General features: G+C 34.9%; 1 protein-coding gene across 5 annotated transcripts in view; it reads left to right on the top strand.

Moving 5' to 3' along the window:
- The window catches only part of LARP1B (La ribonucleoprotein 1B), a 123767-nt gene that overhangs the window by 65414 nt on the left and 38352 nt on the right, over nucleotides 1–20001 (top strand). For all 5 annotated transcript variants that reach the window (XM_032857897.1, XM_032857877.1, XM_032857886.1 and 2 more), the window contains one exon: nucleotides 19487–19610. In XM_032857897.1, coding sequence (XP_032713788.1) covers nucleotides 19487–19610 — 124 coding nt within the window. The remainder of the gene's footprint in view (nucleotides 1–19486; nucleotides 19611–20001) is intronic.

Below are 20001 nucleotides of genomic sequence, written 5' to 3'. Positions count from 1 at the left end.
AGGGAGCTTGCTTCTCCCTCTCCTTTGGCTCTTCCCACTGCTTGTGCTCTCTCAGGCTTGCTCTCTTTCAAATAAATAAAATCTCTAAAAAAAACAAAAACAAAAACTTGGGAAAAACACAACTACATGGATGCTAAATAACATGCTACTAAACAATGAATGGGTCAACCAAGAAATCAAAGGAAAGAAAAAAATACATGGAGACAAATGAGAATGAAAACACAATGGTCCAAAAACTTTGGGATACTTAGTGAAAGGTGTTCTAAGAGGGAAGATTGTAGCAATATAGGCCTACCACAAGAAGGAAAAAAAACCCAACCTGACTTCACACCTACAGGGGCTTGAAAAAGAAGTAGAAGGAAAGAAATAATAAAGATCAGAGCAGAAATAGAGACTAAAAAAATAGAACAGATTAATGAACCACTCCTGAGTGGTTCTTTGAGAAGATGAATGAAATTGATTAACTTTTAGCTAGGTCAGGAACAAGACAAGGATGATCTAACACCACTTCTATTCAGCCTAGTACTGGAAGTCCTAGCCACAGCAATCAGGAAAAAGAAAAGGCTTCCAAATTTGTAAAGAAGAAGTGAAACTTTCATTAGTGGCAGGTAACATGATACTATATATAGAAAACCCTGAAGAATCCACCAAAAAACGATCAGAAATGACTGATGAAAACTACTGATAAATGAATTCAGTAAAGTCACAGAATACAAAATTAATATACAGAAATCTGTTGAGTTCCTTTACACTAATAATGAGTATCAAAAAGAGAAATTAAGTAAATAATCCCACTTACAATTGCACCAAAAGAATAAATAACCTAAGAATAAACTTAACCTAGCAGGTGAAAGACCTATATACTCTTAAAACTATTAAACATTGATGAAAGGAACTGAAGATGACACAAACATGAAAAGGTATATATTGTGCTCATGGATTGGAAGAATCAATATTGCTAAAATGTCCATACAATACAAATGAAATGTACTACTGCAAAGAAATGTAATTTTTATAAAAACAACATTCTCCACAGAACTAGAACAAATAATCCTAAAACATGTATGGAACCACAAAAGACTCCAATTTGAAAAGCATCTTAAGAAGAATAAAGCTGGAGGTGTCACAATCTCAAATTTTACGGTATGTAACAAAACTATAGTAATCAAAACAATATGGTACTGGCAGAAAATATACACAAAGATTAATAGAGCAGAAGAGAGGGCCTATAAATAAACCCACACATATATGGTCAGTCTACAACCAAGGAAGCAAGGATATATAATGGGGGAAAGACAATCTCTTTAGCTTATGGTGCTAGGAAAACTGAGCAGTTACATGCAAAAGAATAAAACTGGGCCACCTTTTTACATAATATACCAAAGTAAACTCAATGTGGATTAAGGACCTTAAATGTAAGTCTTGAAACCATAAAACTCCTAAAACATAAGCAGTAGTATCTTTGACATCACCCATGGATGGCAATCTCTTTTCAGATGTGTCTTTTCAGGCAAGGGAAACAAAAGCAAAATTAAACTATTGGGACTACACCAAAATAAAAGTTTTTTGCATAGCAAAAGAAGCCATGAAAAAATAAACAAGGCAATCTACTGAATGGGAGAAAATATTTGCGAATGATGTATCCAATAAGGGACTAGTATTTAAAAATATATAGAAAACATACACTATTCAACACCAAAAAGCAAATCATCCAAAGATAGGCAAAAGGCTTGAATAGCATACACATGACCAACAGACACATGAAAGATGCCCAACCTCACTAACCATCAAGGAAATGCAAATTAAAGCCACAGTGAGAGATCACCTTACATCTTTCAGAATGGATAAAATCAAAACCAAAAAAAAACAAGTGTTGGCAAGGATGTAGAAAGAAAGAAACCCTTGTGCATTATTGGTGGGAATGGAAGCTGGTGCAACCACTGTGGAAAATAATATGGAGGTTCCTCAAAAAATTTCAAGTAGAATTACCATATGATCCAATAATTCCACTACTGGGTATTTACCAAAAGAAAACAAACACAATAACTCAAAAAGATATATATACCCATATGTTTATTACAGCATTATTTGCCATAGCCATGGTATGAAAGCAGCCCAAGTGTGCATTGATTGATGAATGTATAAACAAGTGTTTTATATATGTGTGTGTGTGTTTGTGTTTTATTCCACTGTATATATAAAATAAAACATATATAAGTAAATATATATTTATATTTTATATTTATAAAATGTATGAATAAATATAAATAAATAAAATATGTATATTTTATAAATATGTATATTTATTTATATTTAAAATATGTATATATTATACACACACACACACACACACACACACACACACACACACTGGAATATTACCCAGCCATACAAAAGGATGAGTTCTTACCATTTCAACCACATGGATGGACCTAGAAGGTACAATGCCAAGTGCAGTAAGTCAGTCAGAAAAAGACAAATACCATATGCTTTTCACTCATGTGGAATTTATACACATATGAAACAAAATAAATGAACAAAAAACCCCCCTAAAAAACAGACTTAAATACAGAGAAAAAACTTGTGGTTGTCAGAGGCAAGTGGGTAAAGGGATGGGTGAAATAATGGAGGGTAAGAGTATACATCATTTTGAACAGTGAATAATGAATTATTATATTGTACACCTGAAACTACAAATTATACCTTAATAAAACAAATCTTTAAAAATAACAACCAAAAAAAGTATGTTTTTTAAAGAATAGTGTATGGAAAATAGATAATTTTCAAATTGAGAGAATATATTTTAGAATACAAATGGTCCCAAATGATTATCCAGAGTGTGTTAGAATTCTTAAGACTCAATAGGCAAAGAAAGCCCTTTTTAAAAATCACCAAAAGCCAAGGATGTGGTTTTTGGGAAAGAGGAAATCCAAATGACAAATAAATGAAAAAATTGCTTAACCTTATTATTAATTGGGAAGATATAGTTAAAACCACAGCAAAAATTGTTTGATAGAATTCTGTTTTATGTTCTCAGTGTGTTGTTTCTGTATCATTGATTTTTACTGTAATTTATTTTTGTTTACTTTGGATTTAATTTGCTCTTATTTTCTAGCTTCCTAAGGTTGAAACATATTATTCACTAGTAAACCCTTTTTCCTTTTATAGTCATTTAAAGCTATAAATTTCTCTAAGCTTTGGTTTAACTTCTGGCAAATTTTGATCTGCTGTGTTGTTAATCATATAGTTGAAATATTTTATAATTTTCATTGTTATTTCTTCTCTTGTTCATAGATTATTTAGAAATGTGATTTACAATTTTTAAGTATTAGAGTCTTTAAAGTATTAGATCCTCTTGGGTTAAACATTTTATAATATTTCATTTCCTCTTTTGAATGTTAGTTATGTCTCTATAGTTTTTATGTTAGTGGTTAACTCTTAACTTCAAAATTTATTTAGAGCCATTATTGTACCACTTTATACTTTTTACTTCTCACCTAATGTTTAATACTTTTAGGCTTACAAGTAAGTATGTAATATGTAATTACAAAAATATAACTCCATTACCTTTGTGCTATTGTTGTTATATTCTTTTACATGTGTTCTAAGTCCCATGTTAAAATAATAATATTTTAATGCTTTAAAGTATCAGTTGTCTTAAAAAAAAAAAGGTTCAGCTGTCTTTTAAAGAAATTGTGAAAAGAAAACAAAGTCTTTTTTTCCCACCAGTACGAAATTACCTAAATTTTTTTTTGTTTTTAAAATTTATTTTTAAATTACCTAAATTTTTAAAATTCAAGTATAGTTGACACAAAATGTTACATTAGTTTCAGGTGTACAATATAGTGATCCAAGTCTATACCTCACAGTTTGCTCTCACCACAAGTGTAGCTACAGTCAGTTGTCATACAACACTATCACAATACCATAGACAAATTCTCTATAGTGCAAAACCTTTTATCCCCATGACTTATTCATTCCTTAACTGGATTCTTGTATCTCCCAGTCCCCTTCACCCATTTTGCCCATTCCCCTATCTCTGTGGCAGCCATCAGTTTGTTCTCTGTATTTATAGGTCTGATTCTGCTTTTGGTTTGTTTATTAATTTGTTTTGTTTTTTTAGATTCCACATGTAAGTGAAATTATATGGTATTTGTATTTCTCTCACTTATTTAACTTAGTATAATAGTATTTTATATCAGTCTTTTTAATTCCTTTCTCTGTTATGTTTCTATCTGCTATCATTTCCCTTTCAGCCTGTGAGCAACTTTCTAGTACAGGTCTTATAGTACAGGTCTGCTGACAAATCATCCCAGTTTTTGTTTACCTGATAATGCCTTTAATATCCTTATTTCACACTAATTTTTGATAATATCTTTACTAGATACAGAATCTGGATTGAAAGATTATTTTTGTTGTTGTTGTTTTGCATTTTAAAGATGATACTCTGTTAAGGCCTTAAACTGTTTCTCATGAGAAATGAACCATTATCTGTATTGTTGTTCCCTTGTATATAAAGTGTTTTTCCCCCCCCCGTCTGGCTGCTTTCAGGATTTCCATTTTACCACTGATTTTCAGCAATTTTACTATGATCTGTCTCTGACTGGTTTTCTTTGAATTCATTCAGTTTAGGGTTAACTGAAATTCTTGGACCAATAATTTAAAGGTTTTCTTCAAAACTGAAGAGAATTTCAGCTATTATTTCTTCCTACTCTTATTCATTTTTTAATTTTGGGATTTCAATTTTATGTATGTTACATCATTTCATAGTTTCAAAGATCCTGAGGTTCTTATTTTCTTACCTTTTTTTCTCTTTGTCCTACTGATTGGATTATATCTTCTAATTTGTATTAAATTTCACTATTTTTTGTCTGCCATCTCCTCTCTATTTTTAAGCTCACCCAATACAAACTTTTTAGTTTTACAGTTTCTGTTCTTTGTAGTTTACATTTTTCGTGCTGAGATTCCTTACCTGTTCACTCATTAAGGCTATCTTTTCCTGCAGTTCATCAGACATAAATATCTAATATTTGCTTTAAAGTCCTTGTCTTAAAGTCCAACATTTGAATTTGGATTTCCAACATCTGGAAGACAGTTCCTATTGACTGCTTTTTTTTTTTTTCTTGACTGAGGATTATATATTCCTTTCTTTTCACATCTAATAATCTAAAAAAATATTTTATGGAACATGGAAATACTTTAGAGATTATAGATTATGTCATCTTCTGTTGATGAATGTTGGTTTTTTTGTTCAGTTGGCTGGCCAGCTTGGAATTGCATGGGCTTGATTTCCTCTTTGTATGCTCAGATTTGTGAAAGCCTATAGCTTGACAGAACTTAACCTCTAAACTCTGTCTTACCCAATGTATTGCCAAATTTTGTGTTAAACTATGCTAGGGGTCTAGAGTAGATCTTTCTTTAGGGTGTGAGCTTTGCTTTATAGCAAGGCCTAATTTTTAAGAATGTATCTCACCTGGGTGCTGTGGGTATTACTGAGTGGTTAACAAGGGGTCTCCATTCTCAACTGGATTTGAATGCTTGTCATTTCCTAACACTGTGAACCTTTAGTATATCTATTTAGCTCAACCCCATAGCAGCTACTTTTGGATATGTCTCAAGGAGTCTTGTCCTCCATGTATGTAGTTTAGCCATTAGGGGGTCTGAACCTTACTCAAACTTCCTGCCCCCTTACCCGTCATAGCTCCCACTTCTTCAGTGTTCTTTTCACAGATTGCATTGCTCCAGTTTCCTGGAATGCTAAGCACTACCTTCTCAGCTCAGCAGGATAGCCATTCTTTCCTTGGGCTGAAGCTTCCTATGCCATGGTTAGGAAATTGTATCCATAAAGAGAGCTCAGATGATGATGGAATCCACCTTGTAAATTTCTCCTCTCAGAAATCACAGTCTTAGACTGATAGTTGTACAATGCTAGAAATAGGTACTTTGTATCAGTTTGTTGTTATTTTCACTAGGACACTTAGGCTGGTATCAGATATACTTACTAATTTCCTAATAATGATAGAATTTATGAAAAACATAGCTTGCAATTTTTTTTTATATTGTCTGTTGAGCAAAGAAAGTTTGCTCAGTATTGATAGAAGACCTAACTATGTGAATTCTCTAATACAGTAGAGTTAAGTATTATTTGGGAATTGATTCTAGAGTCCTTTTAAGTTGTAAGTTGAGTATAGCCAAAGTATTTAAACCATCCATCAGATATGTATATGGCTTAGTACAGCCTCACATCATAATGTGCATATGTAAATTTATCATGTATATAATAATGTAGCAGGATTAGATCAAATGTTTCACTCTTCGAAGCACTTGAGAAAATTTATGAAGATTCTAACTTGGTGGCTCTTTATGTTCATGGTCATCTTTCTTCTTGAAGACTAATTTTTAAAATAATGCAAATGCTGTTTCTCTATGGTTCTCAACTTTATTTTTAAAACATTAAAGCCCTTTGGGTGCTTGGGTGGCTTAGTCAGTTAATTGACTCTTGATCTCAGCTCATGTCTTGATCTCAGGATCATGAGTTCAAGTGGTGCATTGCACTCCACAGTAGGCATGGAGCCCACTTAAAACAACACTTAATTATAAAATTAGGTCCTTGAGGACTAGGTGTAACTATACTTGTTTGAACACTTTACTTTCTAGTGATCAGAACGTTATTAAAATGTATACATCCTTTTGTTGGTTTTTCTTTTTTTTCTTATGTGAGTTAGCATTTTAGGGTTTGGTTACATTAGTACATTTGTTCATTGAATAGAATGGCAGTTGCATTCCTGGCAAACTACTGTTATTATTACTGCTACACAAGTATAAATCAAAAATTTTTAAAAAGTCTATTTGAGAAAGAGAGCAGGGGGATGGGGAGATGGAGAGGGTGAGAGAATTTCAGGTAGACTGCTCACTAAGCATGGTCCTGACACAGAGTGTGAGGTCATTACCTGAATGGAAACCAAGAGTCAGATGCTTAATCAGCTAAGCCACCCAGGTACCCCTAAATCAGATTTCTATAAGTTAAATGTTAACAATGATACTTTGCTGAAATTGAACATTGTTTGGGTAGGTGTGATGGGGTCAGACTGTAAAGTATCTTGAAAGTTATGTGGGAATTTAGAATCAGGAGCAGTTGTAGTTCTTATAACATGGTGTGATCAAAATATGAATTAATATGGTTTAATTTGATATAGCCTAGCTCAGAGTTATAGAGGGTAGAAATTGAGTTAACATACTCATTCATAATAAAGGTAAAATGAAATGTTGAGCCAAAGGGATATTATTTTTTTTCAACATTCATTAACAACTGATTATGTTCTAGGCTTTGTGAGAATGAAAAAGTGCCAAATTGGGAAGAGGTTTTATTTTTATTTTTATTTTATTTTATTTTATTTTTTTATGGGAAAAGGTTTTAAAGAAATAGTTCGTAGGGGTGCCTGGGTGGCTCAGTCACTTAAGCAGCTGCCTTTGGCTCAGGTCATGATTTTAGGGTCCTGGAATTAAGCCCCACACTGGGCTCTGTGCTTGGTAGAGAGTCTCCTTCTCCCTCTCACTCTCCTCCTGTGCTCTCTTTCTCTCTCAAATAAATAAAATCTTAAAAAAAAGAAAGAAAGAGAGAGAGAAAGAAACAGTTCAGAGTATCAGTGTGATAGAAATAGGAGCATTAACAAGGAAAAACTGAAAGGGAATGATACTGGGATCACATATGAAAATGTTGATTGGTGTTATGGTGTCTCTTCATGTAAAATGTCTTTAATACTCTTTCTAAATCCTGGACATGGTAAGAAAGCCAGTGATACAGATTTTAAGGTATTTAGTGTAGAAGAGAGAATTAAAACCAGAAAAGTTATTGAATTATTAAGGTATAGAAAAACAAGAGGGGAACAAAAGAGAAAAGAATGCCCATTAGTCTTATTAGGAGAAAAAATAGGTGTAGTTATATAAAAGTTTCACTTGAAGAAGCCGGGAAAATAAATGGTTTCTGGGATCATGACCCACAAAGGGATGTATTCTCAACTTTAATTTTTGCTTCTACGGGCTTCTTACTTTTTCTAAGGTCATGGTCACCCTTAAAAAAAAAAAAAAAATCTTAACTGTTCACCTACTTCTACCATCCAGACTGCAGTTCATATTGATATAAATAGGAGGTGATACAGTTGCAGTACCAAGGGTTCTTTCCAGAAACTTGGCTGAAGAGAATCCTTCTTATTCTTGCCAATATGAATTGTAGATAAATGTATACTTCGGAAAGACAATATTAAAGTGTGTTAGTTTTTTATATATGTTATAGACATGTTTCTCTATCTGTAATACATATCTGCATTTATTCCAAGTCCCTGTTTCGGAGAGTTTAAATCTTTAGAAAAGTTTTAAGAATAATATAATGAACACCAGTATACCTTTCACCTAGATTCAACAGTTGTTAACATCTTACCACTTTTGCTTTTTTTCTCTTTATATTATACTTTTATAGATGTATGTAAAATACATGCCTTTTCCTGAACCATTTCAGAGTTAGTTGTAGACATTACACCACTTCATCATTACATCTCTTATCCTGTATCTCCTAAAAACAAGTGCATTCTCCTGTGCAACCATAACTATCAAACACCCGAAGTTTAGCATTGGTAGAATGCTATTATCTAATATACAGTCCATGTTTTGATTTCTCACAATTATCATAATTCCTTTAAAACTTCTTTTTGATACCAACTCTAACCAAGGATTACACATTGCTTTTAGAATTACATATATTTTTACAGATTTTATTTATTTATTTGACAGAGAGATCACAAGTAGGCAGAGAGACAGGCAGAGAGAGGGGAGAAGCAGGCTCCCTGTTAAGCAGAGAACCCAATGCGGGGCTCGATCCCAGGACCCTGAGATCATGACCTGGGCTGAAGGCAGAGGTTTAACCCACTGAGCCACCTAGGTGCCCCTAGAATTATATTTTTTAATGTTCTTTCATTTAGATGAGTTCTTAAGCCTTTTTTTTTCATGACATTGACATTTTTGAAGCATCCAGTTTAGTAATTATGTAAAATTTCCCTTAGTTTAGGTTTGCCTGACATTCCCACATGATTAATTTCAGGTTAAATATTTTGGCAGGAACATTACTTGGGTGATGTTGTGCACCGTTCAGTACATTACCTCAGGAAACATAATGATGTCGGGTCTAGAATTGGTCATTTGGTTATCAAGATGTGTACCATATTTATTCATTGTAAAGGTACCTTTTTCCCTTTGTAATTAATAAGTTATCTCTGGAGTGACAATTTGAAATTGCTCCCCAGCAGTCTCCACTCAATGTTTTAGCCTTTATTGATGATTTTTCCTGAATATATTACTACTATGGTGATTATATAATGGTAATTTTTTTATTTGTTCCCTTTATGTTAATTACTTTGCATTCTTCTGTAAAAAGAAAGAACTCCATTTTATTATTGATTAATTAAATTATTTTTAGGGTCAGTATGGACTTTAGAATGGGCTCCTTTTCATTCCTGTCATTATTCTTTTTTTAAAAAAATATTTATTTTAGAGCATGTGGGGGAGGGGTAGAGGAAGAGGGAGAGAGAGAACCTCAATTAGACTCCCCACTGAGTGCAGGGCCCTGTGTAGGGCTTGATCCCATGACTCTGAGATCATGACCTGAGCCAAAACCAAGAGTTGGACGGTTAACCAACTGAGCCACCCAGGTGCCACTTGCATTATTCATTTTGATGTTCAGAATGTCTCAAATATGGTCAGGTTAGAGCTTTCTCAGGATGACTTGTGTACAACTGATATGTCCCCATTTGTTTAGCACTTTTCATAATTTATGACACAACAAGACTGTCTACATTCCCCTCTCTTTTTTCTTGGATGGCTATTTTTTATTGTAAATGTATGTGTAAGCATATATATATATTTCACTGTTTCAACCATTTTTAAGTGTACAGTTTTTGCTTGCTTTTTAAATATGGTCTTCCCTGCTTCTGTCCTTAATCTCCTCCCTTATTACTTTGTTATCTTGTATTATCTTTTCCACAAGTAAGGGACTCTGCTCCCAGGTCTTTGTCGTTAACTGTATGGCTAATGACATTCCTGTGTCTGTGGGTATCTAGCAATATATAACCAGTCAGATTTTCCAGCTCTCTCTCTTGTTCCTAAGGCATCTCATTTGTGTTATCTCCATTTAAAGAAATTAGAGGAACCTATCCCCAATTTGTCTCCTGTATTTTTAAATGTAGTTTGGGTGCCTCAGGACTCTTTTCAACTTCTAACTTCCAACATGCAGTTTGTCACTAAGTCCTATCCATCCTTTCCTATCCATTCCTACTGCTTTGCAATAGTTCTGGACTGCATCATCTTTCCATGTAGTTTATACACTAGGTTCTTGGCTCTAGTTTATTCCCTTTCCAGCTTTCCTCTTGTCAGAGTAGTCTCTTCCTTCCTTTCTCCCTTCCTCCTTTCTTCCCAGCAAGTAAGGGAATTTATCACCAGAAGTCCAAGAAGCAGTTGTTGCTTTTAGGTGAGTCTTTATCTGAAACTTAAGAGAATGATTTTGCATCTCTCTGCTCCCTATCTTTGATGTGCTTTCTTCTGTGTTAACATTTCATTTTCAGTCAGACTTGCTCCATGTGCTTGCAATGATGGATACAGTTTCAGGCTTACATTATTTTCAAAGTAAATGATCCCAAGGAAAAGAATGTAACCCCTCAAATTTCTAAGGTATAGATTTAGCCATTTATATATTTTTCTTAATTCTAGTCAGTGCTTCTTTACTCACCCCTCCAAAATAAAGTGCAAATTCCTTGGCAAATAATAATTCATGATTTGGCTCTTTCATATATGTCTATCTTCATTATGCCACTGCTTTCAGACTTAAATTTTATACTCCATCATTCATTACCACATTGCATGTTTTGTTCCCTCTGCCTACAGTATCTTTTCAATATGGTTTGCTTGCCAAACTCCTTTTCATCCTTTAGATTGCAAATCTAGTTCAAATATTATCCCCTCAGGAAATAATTCTTTGATAGCATTTATTGTTATCTATTCCAGATAAATCACTCTTCTCTTCTACTCTTGTACCTCATACATGCCTGTTTTTTACTCTCATACTGAAATGTAATTCATGCGTTTATAAGTATTTCTTATACATTTGATTATTAAGACTCTTTGACCCCTTTTAGAGCAAGGCAAGGTATAAATTTATTAAAAAATTAGATTTGAGTGTATATTTAGTTTTGGTAGATTAGTTAATTCATGTGAGTCCTCCTGCTGAGAACAACTAGGAAAGTTGATTAAAAAAAAAAAAACTTTTGTGAAGGCAGAACTAATAATATAGTCAAGAATTGTGTGGTCAAAATCTGGAAGTAGGAAATCTAAATAACACAGGTATCAGTGTCTGCATTTCCTTATAGGCATCTGTCAGTTCCAGAAAAAGCAACTGAGAGGCAGAAAAGAGTTAAAAAAAAAAAAAATCACAGGGCAAGGGTGACAAAAATTGGAATTCAAAAACTAGAGGGAAGAGGACCTCCAGTAAACCTTCCAGGCTTTGGGAACTCTGAAGGGCTACATTTTAGGAAGTAGGGTGAACTGGAAAAGATCTGCTTTCAGTGGTCAGTTTCTAATAATTTTAATCTTTTATTGAGTTAACATTCTGATGCCTCTAGCCACTTAATTGAAAAAAATCCTTTCTGGAGCAAAATAGTATCCTAGTCCTCAAATTTTTAATAATGTCTGCCTCTCAAAAAATAGTCAGGCATATAAGAAGACAAGATGATGTGATGGAAAAATAAAAAAGAAACAAGAAACAGACCCATAGGGATGCAGATGACAGAGTTATCAAACAGATTTTAAGTTAGCTATTGTTAATATGATTAAAAAAAAGAAAGATGGAGAATTTCAGCAGAGAACTAGAATCTTTAAAAAAAAAATCAAATGGACATTCCAGAAATGAAAAGTGCAATAACTGAGCACAGGGAGTTACCTTAACAGTAGATAAGTGTAGCTAAATGCAGAATTACTAAACTATAAGATAGGTCAAAAGACTCCAGAGTGAAGCATGGAGCAAAAAAGGTAGATAATACAGAAATTAATATAAGGCATAGGATATTCAGTCAAAAGTTCTAACATATATTTGGATTATCAGAAGAGAGAGGAGAGAATGAGGCAGAAGTAATATTTATAGAGATTATGGGTGGCATTGTACCAAAACTGCTGAGGGGTAATTTAAGAAGTCCTAAGAACTCCACAAAGTATAAATTCAAGGAAAACCATATCAAGGCCATCATTGTAAAAGTGCTGAAAACAAATAAGATGATCCAGAGGAAAAAAACAGATTACTTTAGAAGCTACATTTTAAAAAAATTCTTTTAATCAATTTATTTATTTTAGAGAGGGAGAGAGAGAGAGAGAACGTGCACAAGTGGGAGAAGGGCAGGGGAAGAGGTAGATAATCTCAGGCAGATTTTGCACTGAGTGCAGAGCCTGACATGGCTTAATCCCACAACCCTGAGATCATGACCTGAGCTGAAACCAGAGTCAGACATTTAACCAACTGAGGCACCCAGGCACCCCAAAGTTACAGTTTTTTGTTTTTGCTTTTAAATAAGCCTTACAGCTAACTTCTCAGCAGAAATAATGGAATCCAGGAGACAGTGGGATGATATAATCACAGTACTGAAAGGGAACTAGTGTTCCGGAATAAAGTAAATAAATCATTGAATCATATACTTAAAATAGGCAAATTTTATGGTATATGAGTTATATCTCAATGAATTTGTTTAAAAATTAAGGTAAAATAATTTCAGCCATGTGAAAACTGAGAAAGTTTGTTTTCAGCAGATCTGCTTTAAAGAAAATATTAAAAGGAGTGTTTTAGGCATAGGAGATACAGTCAAAAAATTTTGAAAGTGATTTCAAAATGGTTCCAGAAGGAAGCTTGAAGATACAGAAAAGAATGAAGAACAATGTAAAGGATAAACATGTTTGTAGATTTGAATAAATTATTGACAATAAACACAACAAAGCTGATGTAACTCTATTGATAGTGGATTTTTTAAAGCAAAAAGAATTATTCAAGATAAAAAGGGACACTTCATAAATATAAAAGGTTTAGTTGCCACAGAAAATATAGTACTTCTAACTGTGTATGCATCTAATAACGTGGCATCAAAATACGTAAGATGAAAATTGGCAGGTACAAAAAACCAAATTTATAATTATAATGGGAGACTTTGAAACAACTTTCTTATCAAGAAAGGTGCAAGATCTAGCATGAAGATAAAAAAAATCAGTAAGGATATAGAAAATGCAAATAATACAGTTAAGAAACTGTTTAGTTGATGAAATACTGCATCAACATCTGCAGAATACACATTTTTTTCAAGTGCATATTGACCCTTATCTCCTACCATATGCAAAGAATCAATTCTACATATATTGTGATTCTAAATGTGAAAGGCAAAATAATATTTCTAGAAGATGAGATACTATATGATATTTGAGTCGGGAAAGCTGTGTGTGTGTGTGTGTGTGTTGCTTTTTGCTTTTATTCCCTTGTGCTCCTCAAACTTTTAAATATAGAATATGTTAATTTCATAATCAGATAAAAAATTATAAAGAGAAGGTATAGCATTTGTAGAAAGGGGAAAGATTTCCTTTTTAAAAATTTTAATTTATTTAGAAACTTTTATTTAAATTCTAGTTAGTTACATGCAATGCAATATTGGTTTCAGGAGAATTCAGTGATTCATCACTTACATACAATACCCAGTGCTCATCAAAGTGCCCTCCTTAATACACATCACTCATCCAGCCCACCCCCAATCACCTCCCTCCGTCAACCCTCAGTTTGTTCACTATCATTAGGAGTCTCTGGTGGTTTGTTTCCCTCTTCTTCTTCTTCTTCTTCTTCTTCTTTTTTTCTCCTTTTTTTCCTCCTTCCCCTATGTTCATCTGTTTTGTTTCTTAAATTCTGCATATGAGTGTAAGTATATGATATTTTCTTTCTCTGACTTATTTCGCTTAGCATTCTACACTCCAGCTCCATCCATCTTATTGCAAATAGCAAGATTTCATTCTTTTTTATGGCTGAGTAGTAATCCATTGTATGTATATTTACCACCTTTTCGTTATGCATTCATCACTTGATGAATGTTTGGGCTTTTTCCATAGTTTGGCTATTGTTGATAATGCTGCTGTAAACATCGGGTTGCATGTACGCCTTCGAATCTGTATTTTTGTATCCTTTGGGTAAATACCTAGGGGAATTTCTGGATCATAGGGTAGTTCCAGGTTTAACTTTTTGAGGAACCTCCATACTGTTTTCCAGAGTTGTACCAGTTTCATTCCCAGCAACAGTACAAGAGGAGTCCAAAAGGGGAAAGATTTCTTAAGAAGGAAATTACAGAATGAAGGAAATGACTTATAAAATGCACTACATTAAAAACTTTTTTCATTGGCAGTAATCTCTTCGATATCAGCCACAGCAACTTCTTTCAAGATATGTCTCCAAAGGCAAAGGAAACAAAAGCCAAAATAAACTTTTGGGACTTCATCAAAATCAAAAGCTTCTGCACAGCAAAGGTAACAGTCAAGAAAACAAAGAGGCAACCCACGGAATGGGAGAAGATATTTGCAAATGACAGTACAAACAAAAGATTGATATCCAGGATCTATAAAGAACTCCTCAAACTCAACACACACAAAACAGATAATCATATCAAAAAATGGGCAGAAGATATGAACAGACACTTCTCCAATGAAGACATGGAAATGGCTATCAGACACATGAAAAAATGTTCATCATCACTAGCCATCAGGGAGATTCAAATTAAAACCACATTGAGATATCACCTTACACCAGTTCGAATGGCCAAAATTAGCAAGATAGGAAACAACATGTGTTGGAGGGGATGTGGAGAAAGGGGAACCCTCTTACACTGTTGGTGGGAATGCAAGTTGGTGCAGCCTCTTTGGAGAACAGTGTGGAGATTCCTCAAGAAATTAGAAATAGAGCTTCCCTATGACCCTGCAATTGCACTACTGGGTATTTACCCCAAAGATACAGATGTAGTGAAAAGAAGGGCCATCTGTACCCCAATGTTTATAGCAGCAATGGCCACGGTTGCCAAACTGTGGAAAGAACCAAGATGCCCTTCAATGGACGAATGGATAAGGAAGATGTGGTCCATATACACTATGGAGTATTATGCCTCCATCAGAAAGGATGAATACCCAACTTTTGTAGCAACATGGACGGGACTGGAAGAGATTATGCTGAGTGAAATAAGTCAAGCAGAGAGAGTCAATTATCATATGGTTTCACTTATTTGTGGAGGATAACAAATAGCATGGAGGACATGGGGAGTTAGGGGAAGGGAGTTGGGGGAAATTGGAAGGGGAGGTGAATGATGAGAGACTATGGACTCTGAAAAACAATCTGAAGGGTTTGAAGAGGTGGGGGGTGGGAGGTTGGGGGAACCAGGTGGTGGGTATTAGAGAGGGCACGGATTGCATGGAGCACTGGGTGTGGTACAAAAACAATGAATACTGTTATGCTGAAAATAAATTTAAAAAATGATTAAAAAATTTAAAAAAACACTTTTTTCACCAAAAGACACCATGAAAGAGTGAAAAGGCAAATTCCTTCTTCCACAGAGTGGAAGAAGACATTTTCAACATTTTATAAAGAGGTCTCATAAATCAGTAAGAGAAAGAAATCTGCAGAAAAATGAGTAACAGAATTGGGGGCATCTGGGTGGCTCAGTCAATAAAGCCTCTGCCTTTGGCTCAGGTCATAGTCCCAGGGTCCTGGGATGGAGCCCTGCGTTGGGCTCCCTGCTCAGTGGGGAGCTTTTTTCTCCTTCTCCCTTCCCGCCCCCATTTGTGCTGTCTCTATATATTTCTCTCTCTCAAATAAATAAAATCTTCTAAAAAAATGAGTAATAGAATTGAATAGTCCAAATAAAATATAATAAATGTTCTTAGCAGTATTAAGTAATCAGAAAGATGCAAATTAAAACCATAATGTGACTACACATAGATCTACCAGAGTGGCTATATATTTAAAGTTTTGAATTTTTATTTTGAGATACTGAGTTCCAGGATGTTGGAAATAGAGTACAGAGAGGTCCAGTGTATGCTTCACCTGGTTCCGTCCAATGTTTATATCTTATCACAAATGTGTGTGTATAATTTTTTTAAAAGATTTTATTATGAGAGAGAGAGAGAGAGAGAATGAGAGAGATCACAAACAGGGAGGAAAGGGAGAAGCAGGCTCCCTTCTACCAAGCAGGGAGCCTGATGCCAGCTTGATTCCAGGACCTTGGGATCATGACCTGAGCCTAAGGCAGATGCTTAACTGAGCCACCCAAGTGCCTCATGTGTGTCTAGTTTTATGTCACTTTATCACATGTGTAGATGCATGTAACTACCATCACAGTCAAGACACTGAACTATTTTATCACCACACGGATCTCCCTTAAGCTGTAAGACTCATATTCATGGGTCTCTCCTTCATTGTTCCTAACCTCTGGTCACCACTAATCTGTTCTCCATCCCTATAATTTTGTCATTTTGATAATGTTCTATAAATAGAATCATAAAGCATATGATCTTTTGAAATTGATGTATTTTTTATAAGATTTTATTTATTTTTAAATTTTATTTTATTTTTTCAGTGTTCCAGGATTCATTGTTTATGCATCACACTCAGTGCTCCATGCAATATGTGCCCTCCTTAATATCTACCACCAGGCTCACCCAACCCCCGACCCCTCTGCTCCAAAACCCTCAGTTTGTTTCTCAGAGTCCACAGTCTCTCATGCTTCATCTCCCCCACCAATTTACCCCAATTCACTTTTCCTTTCCTTCTCCTAATGTCCTCAGTGTTATTCTTTATGCCCCACAAGTTAGTGAAACCATATGATAATTGACTTTCTCTGCTTGACTTACTTCACTCAGCATAATCTTCTCCAATCCTGTCCATGTTGAGAGAGAGAGGTGAGAGTGCAAGCAGGGGGAGGGGCAGAGGGAGAAGCAGACTCCCTGCTGAGCAGGGAGCCTGATGCAGGACTCCATCATAGTACCCTGGGATCATGACCTGAGCTGAAGCAGACTCTCAACTGAGCTACCCAGGCGCCCTGAGATTAATATTTTTTAATCATAATGCCTTTGAGGTCCATCAGGTTGTTGTGTATGTATATCCATAGTTTGGTCCTTTTTAGAATGACTACGTATTTTTTAAACTGACAATACCAAGTGTTGGTGAGGATATAGAGCAATATATACTGCTAGTGGGAACAGAAATAGGTACAACCACTGTGAAAACATTATTTGGAATTTTGTACGAAAGTTGAAACATATCACCCTTTTCAACAATTCCAATTCTAGTAAACATTCAATAAAATGGGTGCCTGGGTACCTCAGTCAGTTGAGCGTCCTGACTCTTGGTTTTAGCTCAGGTCATGATCTCTGGGTCATGAGATCAAGTCCCACATCAGCACCAGAGTCTGCCTGAAATTCTCCCTCTTCCTTCCCCCTCCCCTGATCTCTCTAAAATATATAAAATCTATAAAAAATGTATATCTCTGTTAGCAAGAGAAGTGTTTTGTAAAAATATATTTATAGCAACATTATTTGTGATTGCTATAATCTGGAAAGGAATTGAATGCTTACCAACAGTGTAATGGATTTTTTAAAATTATGGTGTGATCATACTCTAGAGTGTATATGTATATATGTGTGTGATGCCTTCATGAATTAATTTAAAAAGTGAAAACAGAAACATATCACTTTTGTTCCCATCAGGTTAGAAATATATTTATCTCTGACATATGATAATCATAGTAGTAAGTTTTTTTTTTTAGTAGGAATTGGTAATAACAAGATAAGGGACAGTGAGGAGTAATGACTCTGAATTAGCTTAAAGAGCTTATTGAAGAATTTTGGGAGAGCAGGATTGGTATAGGACAAACCAAAATAATCATTTTTAAAAAAGATTTTATTTATTTATTTGACACAGAGAGAGAGATAGGAAGCACAAGCAGGGGAAGAGGCAGGCAGAGGGATAGAGAGAAGCAGACTCCCCGCTGAGCAGAGAGTCCCATGCAGAACTTGATCCCAGCACCCCAGGATCATGACCTGAGCCTAAGGCAGACTCTAACTGACTGAGCCACCCAGGCACCCCTGAAGTAATCACTTAATGTATTCTCATGAAAACATGATAGATTCTAGTTTAAAAGACTTGCAGGATCTAATGAATGGTGTGAGCTAACAACTGTTCATGTTTGAAGGCAGAAGGGAAAGATTGTTTGGTTAGCTGTTAAGAGCAAGGTACTGTGACTGTTTTGTGATGATGATATTTAGTTTGTCCATCTGACAGTTTCGTTATGTTTTTTACCTGCTATGACCCTCTCTGGATGTTGTTCTCTAATGGATCATGGACCCATTCACACTGGGTGATGTAGGTGTGATACAGGGTTTATTGGAAGAAACTTAACAAAAAGTAGAGTGCAGGGAATCTCTCAAACTCCCTTTTTATTTCACAGCTTAGGCCAGGCATGAATGGTCCTCAAGCACCATGGCCAAATGACCTTACATTAAAGACTGGCCTCTACTCTCTAATCCTCTCTAATATGTAGGTCAGGGCAGAGAACATTTAAGTGACTATGTAACAGTCATTAGAAAAGGGAAGCTTCAGCAGCCCAAGAGGTAGGGATGGCCTGTTCTTCCTTCAGGCTCAAAACACTCAGACCTACTAAGCCTTCTTGCTGCTAACCTTATAAATGGGGGTTGGAAATGAACCTCCAGGGCCATCTAGATTTATTTTTCATCACATGTTTCCTATTACTAGAAAATGAAGTAAAAACTTCTTGGCCTAGTATAAAGGTCTTCTCATAGCTTTCTCACATTTCCATATCAGGCCTTTTTGCCACCGATTCTATATAGATTTTTCTCATTAGCTGAATTATTTTCTAATAAATGATTGTTTATTCTAAGCTTCTCATCTGAATTTCTCATTCTTGTCCCATCTCTTCTGTAATGCCTCCCTGATGATCTCAATTCTTATACCAAATATTACCATTTTTCGTATGCTGCCTAATATTACTAATTTTTCTGTGTACCTTTCTTTTTTTCCATCTAACTTGTAAATTCCTTAAGGGTAGGGAACATACATTATTAGATTACTTTGTAACCTCTATAATACCCTAGTGAACTTGTGTGTAAATGCTCAACAAATAATGAATGATTTAGAATGTGTGCTCTTATAATGTATTTTAATTATATAATATTCATAATATTTTGGGGGTTCTCTGTGCCTCTTTTAGATTCTAAACATTAATTGTTAATAAGTATAATGCTAGATTCTTTATTAGGACATTTTTTCTGTTGTAGTTAAAAACTCAGTTTTTTGAGATTGGTAACAATTATTGTTTGTTGGTCACTCTCCTAGCCAGTTGAGTAATTAGATTCCTCCATTCTACTTCAGCAAGAAGTTGAGAACTTTAAGAAGCTAAATCTCATTAGTAAAGAGCAGTTCGAAAACCTAACACCTGAACTTCCTTTTGAGCCAAACCAAGAAGCTCGGGTAGCACCTTCACAGTCCAGGCAAGGTATGTAAATCTGCTTTTGTGTGTAATAGTTTCTGAATAGTATTAAAGCACTTCTAAATTGTTTTCAAAGTTTGCTGCTTTTCTATCTGTGGAAAATGTTTAGGTATCTGGTAAAAGACTAGAATTTTAAAACTCAACTGTTACTTATCCTTTGGCGGACTTCAAAACATTTTAGAGACTTGACAGTACAGACTGTAAATTTGGTAAGTCAGCCTTACAGTATAATCCCACCTTAACTTCTGTTGAACAGGCAGGTGATCACACAGGTGATGTAGGAGTCATCTGTTGTAACACCACAACATGCTCAAACCCAGATGCTTACTGAAAAGCAAGCAGGATTGGTTGGTTCTTTATGTGTCTCATTTGATTTTGAGGTTGCTGGAAATGCTTC

Source organism: Lontra canadensis, unplaced genomic scaffold (genome assembly GCF_010015895.1).
Source record: "Lontra canadensis isolate GAN:19392208 unplaced genomic scaffold, GSC_riverotter_1.0 scaffold1, whole genome shotgun sequence".
In the NCBI taxonomy this organism is placed as follows: domain Eukaryota; kingdom Metazoa; phylum Chordata; class Mammalia; order Carnivora; family Mustelidae; genus Lontra; species Lontra canadensis.
This window is presented reverse-complemented; position numbering and strand designations above follow the sequence as displayed.